This window comes from Nicotiana attenuata, chromosome 6 (assembly GCF_001879085.1).
Source record: "Nicotiana attenuata strain UT chromosome 6, NIATTr2, whole genome shotgun sequence".
In the NCBI taxonomy this organism is placed as follows: domain Eukaryota; kingdom Viridiplantae; phylum Streptophyta; class Magnoliopsida; order Solanales; family Solanaceae; genus Nicotiana; species Nicotiana attenuata.
In genome coordinates this window covers 23231751-23240039 of record NC_031994.1, presented here as the reverse complement: position 1 = coordinate 23240039, position 8289 = coordinate 23231751, and the positions used below count along the sequence as shown (strand labels likewise).

Sequence of the window (8289 nt, the reverse complement as noted above, 5' to 3'; positions counted from 1 at the left end):
AGTGATCAGGCGGAACATGGCGCAGCTTGAGCTGACTGAGGACATGACCCTAGATAGAAGGGTGTGGAGGTGGAAGATTAGGGTGGAAGGTTAGTGGGTAGTCGTGCGTTTCCCTTCGTCTTCCCTAGTTCGATAGTATTAGTGCTAGTATGGTACCCTTTTTTCCTTAGTTTGCTATAGCCGCGTGTCTTGTTCTGTTACTACTTATCTTCGGTAATTCCGTAGTTTGCTAGCAGAACTTTGTCATATTCTCGTGTGCTGCCTTGGACTTATTTGTCTAAATATACTATCTTGCTATTACTTGTTATCGGTACTCCTTTCATATTCTTTGTTGTTTTCTCCGATTTAGTGTTCTAACTATTTGTCTTGCTATCAGGGTTTCCTTCACCCTCTTTAGCCGAGGGTCATTCGGAAACAGTCTCCCTATCCTTCTAGGGTAGGAGTAAGGCTGCGTACATCCTATCCTTCCCAGACCCCACTTAGTGAGATTATACTGGGTTGTTGTTGTTGTCGTCATTGGCCATAATCCTGATGGCTCAAGAATTTTTATATTACTGTCATATGTGTTATTACTGATGAGAATGCCTTGAGTGGGATTTCTTAATGTATAAAAGAAGATTGAAAAGGCACTCATCATATCATAATTTAACCTAAAAAACATAAAGAGCTACATAAAATTTATTATAACATGACCATAAGGACAGTACCAAGTGTTGAGTAACATGCAGAGAGGATTTGAAATTAGACATAATTAGTTCTGGTAGGGGCATTGAGTGGTGGTATTATCATTACTGTGTTCCTGTTGCTGAATGTTAGGCTCAGAAATTGGTGGTCCCTTAAGTAGTCCAGCGAAAAGTTCTGCTGGATCATAGTATATCTCAACATCCTCTGCTCTTAGAGATTCATCTACCTGCCAACATAGGAAAAACAACTAGTTAAACTGACAAATTTTGTATAACAGTAGTGAACAACTTAATTTTTTTTTTTTTTTAAAAAGTTGGAAAAATCTCCGGTGAGTTTCCGGTTCTGCTCCAATTGGTTCCCGGGTTTGAATCTAAAGAAGTATGGGCTCGCCTCTCTACTCTCCCCACAACTTAAATACTAGGCTTGGACCTAGGTAAGATTCGAACTCATAACAATAGCCATTTTAAAGCCCGCTCTTTAAAATAATAGCCCGGGAAATTGACTAATCTTTAAATACATTATAAACCTTGGATATATTTTAAACAGTATGCTTAAAATGGCTACCTGGTGTTTGGGGGCTAAACTTAAGTGACAAGGGGCGAAGGATATTCATGATATTCGGAAAGATTTATGTTCATTCGCTCTGCGAGCGGAGCAGTATACCGAAAAAAAAGTCACGATCAGAATGATGACATTCTTTTTTGCTTTAGAAAGGAGAAGGGAAAAGGCCAATTTGCACTGAATTCGTCAATTCGATGCGATAGAGGACTGGATAGGTTATCCAATTCGTCACTCAGTTGGTAGAGGTCAGTGGATTAGATGATGGAAAAACCAGCAAGCTACGACTTCAAAGCTTACCTTATTTAGAAAAGGAGAAAGGGCTTTTTTATAGATATTGAAAAAGTAATAAGAATGAGAGGTGTTAAGCTTTTTATCATCCTGGCGTTGGCTATTTTTCCGCAGGACCTCCCCTACAGTATCGTCACCGCAGTAGAGTTTAACCACCAAGTTCGGGATGGATTGGTGTGGTTCCTTTACGCCTAGGACACCCCTCTTCTCTGTTCTAGGTCCTTTCCTCACTGAGGTTGGGTTGGTGTTCAGTGTACCGCTTGTGATGCCTATACTTTGCAAGCCTACATAGGGTACAAGATCGAAAAGAATGCATTGGATGGATGCCCAAGGAAGGACGCTTTATTGAATAAGCCATATTCCTATCAAGGTTAAGGAGTCAACTGAGCATCTCAGCGGCGGGATTGAATACCCGGATCGAATCAGAGTTCACGCCGCCCGCCCTGAACAAATAGGAGTGCGATCAGTTCTTTTGATCTTGTTCGGGCTTGGAAAAGCTTCCTTTTTCAATTCCAGAAGTTACGGAGCCTATGTAGAAGAAGCTGTAGAAGAGCACCACCAGTACGTAAACAAGTACAGATCACATGGTTTTGTATTGATCCGCTTTCGAGCTATCGAGTGACGATTGGCCGAGGGGCCCTTTTGCATCTGACATTCGTTGGGCTTCTCTCTTCGGGAGCCTGCTTACCAAGCCGCCCACTTGAGAAGCTAGTCGCCAGGAAAGAAGCGAGGAGGAAGCGAAGCCCGGATCCATCCTAAACCAAAGAGCGGGGCTAAGCTCGAAAGGCTTTAAGCATCTTGCATCTTGCAAGAGCCCACCTCTACCCGAAAGCGAGACAGGGGGCTAGGTAGAGAATAATTCGCCTCCGAAGATTAGTGACGAAAGGTTGGTTTGTTTATCCGCAATTGAAAAAATCAAGCATTGTCAGCCTGAAGACGGACGGGCAATCGCCTAATCCAAAGGCAGTAACAGGATGCGGCAGAGACGGTTTAGCGGCCCATCGAAAGACGGTCCGGGCTGCGCTTTAGTGAAATAAGGGGCGCTAACGCGACCTTCCTTCAGCTGGCTTCGCCCTATCTATTCATCTATTTTCTCAAATTGATATTTAGGGATCTCTCTTGTTCATAGATCTTGAAACCAGATCAATATCCATTTCTCTCCTTTCATTTCCGGGTTTATGGATTGGATTCAGTCAGCCTCACGACATAATCAGAGTGAGGCTTTGGTTACCGGCAAACGCTTCTCCAAAGGCGACCCTCTCGAGTTTCCGGCTGTTTCCGTCATTGAAGTAGCCTTTCGTCGCCCTACCAAACGAAAGAAGTCACTATCAAACAATTTCCAACATTCCGGATAGGCGGAAGGATCTATGTCCATCCCCAACTTCCTTTCAATCCACATCAGAAAATTTAGGCTTTCTCTAGTGGGAGTCATCAAAGGAGGAATGAACAATTTAAACGAAATGAAGTTGCCTTAACAATTTCATGCCTTTTAATTCCTTTCTTAGAGTTTCTTTGAAGTATTGTGCTTTACCTGCGTCCATTAAGTCCCTCTAATTTTTCTTCGTAGCTATTCTCCTCGCAATAATAACAGCAAAGAAGAAGAGAAAGGATAAGAGTGAAAATAGCACGGGCTAGCCAGTTTTCGGATTGGTAATAGAAAAATAGCCAGCGTTTGCAAAGTTATTAAAAAATAGTCACTATTTTGCTGCAATACGAAAGTTTCAGCATAATATACTGGAGATTGGTGCGCCTGCGTATGAACTTCCATCATACCATGCTGGAACTCCAACACACGGAAAGTTCCAGCATAATATATTGGAGATTGGAGCACATGTGTATGAACTTCCAGCATATTATGCCGGACCAATATATACCGGACTTCCAGTATATTATGCTGGAATATTTTCCGAATTTTGAACAGTGTTTTTGTTCAGATTTATCTTTACATAAAAAGTGGCTAAAATTCGATTAATTTTGAAACTGTGGCTATTTTTCAATTACCACTTGTAATTTGGCTATTTTTGAATTTAAGAGGAAAGTCCACTTAGGCAAAGCATATTTGTTAGTTGTTACGTAGTTATTATGCTTATATTATAACACCCAGAGATATACTGCCTTCTGCTTCTATTCTAAGGAGGAGGAGGAGAAAGAGGAGATCCTAACCTATTGCGATGAATGGAGCTCCTAGAAATGGAAAGCATCTTACTAAATAAAATTTACTCGTTTCAATTTATGTGTATTACTTTTTTTTATAGTTTGTTTCTAAAGGAATATCACATTTACATGGAAAATATGGCAGGTTTAAATCGCAATATTTAAAAAATATTTTAGATATATGTCTTATAAGTCAAAATAAGACACATTTTAAATTTTATTTATATATTCTTAATAAGATACGTGTTCCAAATCCAACGTCAGAATTGAAGAAACGTAGAGAAGATGCATTAGGGAGGTGTCAGAAATGAATGAGAGATAAGTAGTTTGATATTAAAATATCTTAATTCAGTCTGAGATAGGTTACGTGTTCGATTTGGGCGATGAAGGGTGTCAAGATCACCCAAATATTATTGTAATATAAGTTAACTATCAAGTGGAGTAGGTTAATGTAGTTTTCATATATCACCCAACCTTAGTCTTTATTTTACAGGTCAGCGATCTCATCATCCGCAACACTTATAAACATCATCGCTAACAAAGTGGATGCTTAACAAGTTGTGCTATTTTATATCACCGTCTTTTCTCTTTAACTCTATTCTTTAAAAACATTCTTTTAATTTTAAAAATTCTAATTTGTCCTTAATGATATGTTGGTAAGACTATAAAAATATCATGATATATTTAAACTCACAAATCCTGAATCATTAACATATATCCACATACAATGTATTGAATTTTTATACTACTGTGCAATTGAACTTGTTGTAAAAAAATTATTTGCCTAATTATTTTCATGCTCATTAATTCCATTTAATATGGTAATTACCTACAAATGACCTGATAATTTTTTTTTTTTTTTTTTACACTTTTCGGTATATAAAAGTTAAACTCAAGCTCTAAAAGTATTTTCTCCATGTTCTAAAGTTTTTTCTTACATTTTAAAATTTCATGTCCAATCAAAAGAAAATAAAAAAAGGAAATGATATATATATCTATATATATATAGAAAATTTATGTTACGCGGACTCTCTAAAAATGTTGCCACATCCGTGTCGGATCTTCCAAAAATATACTACTTTTGGAGGATAGGATCCGACGCGCACTCGGCACCATTTTTGCAAAGTCTGAGCAAAATAGTATATAAGAGAGAGAAAGGACCTTCATTATTCCAAGGCCATAAAACTGGACCATGTCACGAGTAGGGGCATGTCCTTTAAAAGGACCTTCAAAGAAACCCCAATGCCTGAATTTGAAAGTCACAACAGGAGGACCTGTATATACATTTATCACTTCCCACGCGAATCCTCTTGGAAAAGCTGATCGAAAAGCATCGTGAGAAGATTCAAAGCTCTCTTCATCTGCTTTGTAGTATTTGAATTCCTCTGGCATTGAACTCTTTAGTAAAGCATTGTAACTTCCCACTTTTAGTGTCTCTTCTGCTGATAGTCCCTCTCTTCCTGTAATTAATAAATCAAACCTTCTATACGTTTTTTGCATGCAAATTTTTCGATCATATATATACGCTCATCATATAAATATATATATACATTTAAAAAAATTTGACCTAGTTTTCTGACGAAAGGTTGTCAACTGACTTTCCTTGGACAAGAATAGCTCTGCCACTGGTTCAGGATCTAAAATCAATCTGTTCAGAGTGAGTGTGAGCGCACGCTCTCTCTCTATATATTAATTATTTTTGTATATATATTCGTAGTTTAAATTAAAAAAATATTCCATCCGTTTCAATTTAGATGAGGTAGTTTGACTTGGTACAAAATTTAAGGAAAAAAAAAGATTTTTGAAACTTGTGGTCTTAAAAGCTTTGTTGGGCCATGATATTTGTGTAGTTATAAAAGATTCTTATTAAGGATAACATGGGTAAAATGAAGAGTTTAAGTTGAAAATTTCCAATTATAGAAATATGTCATTTTTTTTGGAACGAACTAATAAAAAAAGTGTGTCATCTAAATTAAGGGTAATAGATTAAGTTGAACCCATAAAACCAATCCTATATGGCGAGAAGTTGCCAAATTAAAGAGGGAGGGACTTGGATACTAAGTAATTGATTGTGGAGGTCAAACCTTAATTAACCCATGTTCTAGTTTGTATGGATATGCAGCTCTTGAATGCAATATGATATCATCAAATCTAGAATTTATAAGATTAAGGTCTATCTGCTAAAAATTAAAGATAGATATATGCAGAGTATCTTGGAGTATCAGTCACATTCACATAAATCTTTAAGAGAACGCTTAAGATTTTATACAAAACTTGTTTTGAATGATTTAGATTTATTAAAAGAAAATAAGCGATCATGAAAAAAATAAATAAACTTAATGGACTGAGGTATGAATGAGTCCATTAAGTAGAAAGAAACGTTTGTTGTTGTAAGTCTTACCATTAACAAAGAGCTTGAATTTTTCAGGGTTAATGGTCCTAAAGTCCTTAACGCGAGTCTTGTGAGAAAGCTCCATTTCCCATGATTTTATAGCATTTTGAACTGTTTCCTCCAGAGACCCTTCTGCCCATACCTTCAAAACCATATATGTATGGAACCATAAATTCAATCAGAGGTTGAATACACAAATTTAAACAAATAGTGTTGTCAACAAAGATGATGAATATTATTCCTTCCGTTTACTTTCACTTGTCCACTATACCAAAAATCTATTTTTATTTTTACTTGTTCACTATACTAAATTGTTGTAGGGGAGCCTTGGCGTAACTGGTAAAGTTGCTGCCATGTGACCAAGAGGTCACGGGTTCGAGCCGTGGAAATAGCCTCTCGGAGAAATGTAGGGTAAGGCTGCGTATGATAAACCCTTGTGGTCCGGTACTCCTTCCCAGGACTCCGCGCATAGCGGAAGCTTAGTGCACCGGGCTGCCCACTATACTAAATCAAGAGAAAAACAATCTTTTTTTCCTCTTTTACTCTTATCATTAACTATTCATTCTTCAAAACTTTTGAAAATGCTGTCATTATTATGTGTAAAATTGTAAAATAAATATTTCATTTATTGTTTCTTAAAAGATATGAAAAGTTCAAAGTAGACAACTAAAAGTGAACCGTGGAAGTGTACTACTACTGTTCCAGTTTATATGATTGATTCAGCTCAAAATTTAAGAAATTAAAGAGGTCAAAACTCTTAAATCTTACGGTTTTAAACATGAGAGCCATAAACATTTCTGGTTAATTAAGGTAAAGTAAGGAGTTTAAGTTAAAAGAAAAATCATTCTTTTTGATATAGATTAAATGAAAATAAGGTAGCATAATAAACTAAAATGAAAGAGTAGTACAAACCTTGGTTCTTCCTTGTTCAAAGAGATTATTAACAGCGTCATAAATGGGAGGGTCACCATGTCTCCACTGGATGCTTCCTGCAGCAGCAGCAGCAGCTTGTTCTTCATGCAGGAATTTCCTGTACTTATCACTTGCCACTTTAATACTTTCCTTCTCACCTTCCATATTTCAACTACTTTAAAACTTTTACTTAACACCTCTTTTCCTTTTCTCTCTTTCTCTCTCTAAGCTTATTGAATTGGTGAATTCAACTATTGGTGGCTATGCCTTTTTATAGATAAAGTTGTGGCATTGAATTTCTTAGAAACTCTAATTTGTGTTGTCGTAGGAGATGCGGTAATATCATATCAATAATCATGACACACGGTTTGACAAATAATTGGATGAGAAACTACTAATTTATGTTGCCTACAAAATTATATTTAAAGGAACTCTAATTAGGAGAGAATTGAATTGTGACCAAAAATATTCTTTTTAGAAAAGAATATAGATAATAGAAGAATAATAATATAAGACATCATATTCACATATATAGTGCCTTGTTGAAGACATCTAATGAAAATTTTGTGCCCAACTTTATAAGGAAGCTACGTATGTGAATCCATGATTTAAACTTTATGGTTTCAATCTTTAAGGTTATTAACATCAAACCAATTGTATTTTTAAAGTTATGAGTTCATCATATCTACTCTTTGTTACAATTTTAGTGAGTTTGTTTTCATAAGCTTATGCTCCGCGTCGAAAGTACTAGGTTTAGATAAACATGATAGCAATATTCCCTTGACTCCATTGATCAGCTCAGAAGTAAAAAAATTATATAGGCATGTTTTTTGAGAAATTTTATAGTGGAGATTTCAAGAAAATGTTTATGTTTTGTCAATTCTCAAAAATTCTATAAGGCATCTTTTAACCGGAAAAAAAGAAGAAGAAATTTATCCGAAAAACTGTTGAAAACCATCTAAAAGAACTCAATCAGATAAAGTTTTTGAACACTTTGCTGTAAAACTCTCTGAGGCCAAACGGATGATAAAAAATTAATGATGCCTCACTACTAGAAATTCGGATTTTAGCGATCACGAAAAGCGACTCTTCAATTGAGGCTAAGCCCAGCCTCCTCAATTGCATAAGGCTAAACACTACCTTCAATTGCATGAGATTAAGCATTGTTTCCTCTTCTATGAGAAAGTGTTGCTGTAAAGGAAAAATGCTGGCAAATCTAAAGGATTTACAATGCTCTTTAGGTACTTTTACAGCATCGAATATTATAACTGTTCCTCTTCTGGTGCCCACATAGAGTT

At 36.3% G+C, this 8289-nt stretch overlaps 1 protein-coding gene across 1 annotated transcript; it reads right to left on the bottom strand.

Annotated features, from left to right (window-relative positions):
- Nucleotides 607-7356, bottom strand: LOC109226710 (pathogen-related protein). The gene is made up of 4 exons (XM_019391554.1): nucleotides 6992-7356; nucleotides 6089-6221; nucleotides 4849-5147; nucleotides 607-910 (listed from the first exon to the last, which is right to left on the bottom strand). Exons 1-4 carry the CDS (start codon nucleotides 7154-7156, stop codon nucleotides 752-754), a joined length of 756 nt encoding a protein of 251 aa, XP_019247099.1. The 5' UTR covers nucleotides 7157-7356; the 3' UTR covers nucleotides 607-751.

Excerpts from the sequence above, each read along its gene's own strand:
- LOC109226710 (XM_019391554.1), bottom strand. The coding sequence starts at position 7,156 with ATGGAAGGTGAGAAGGAAAGTATTAAAGTGGCAAGTGATAAGTACAGG. Across the intron at positions 6,222-6,991 it reads TTGAACAAGGAAGAACCAAG|GTATGGGCAGAAGGGTCTCT; the intron begins GTTTGTACTACT and ends ATGGTTTTGAAG. Across the intron at positions 911-4,848 it reads ATGGCCTTGGAATAATGAAG|GTAGATGAATCTCTAAGAGC; the intron begins GTCCTTTCTCTC and ends CTATGTTGGCAG.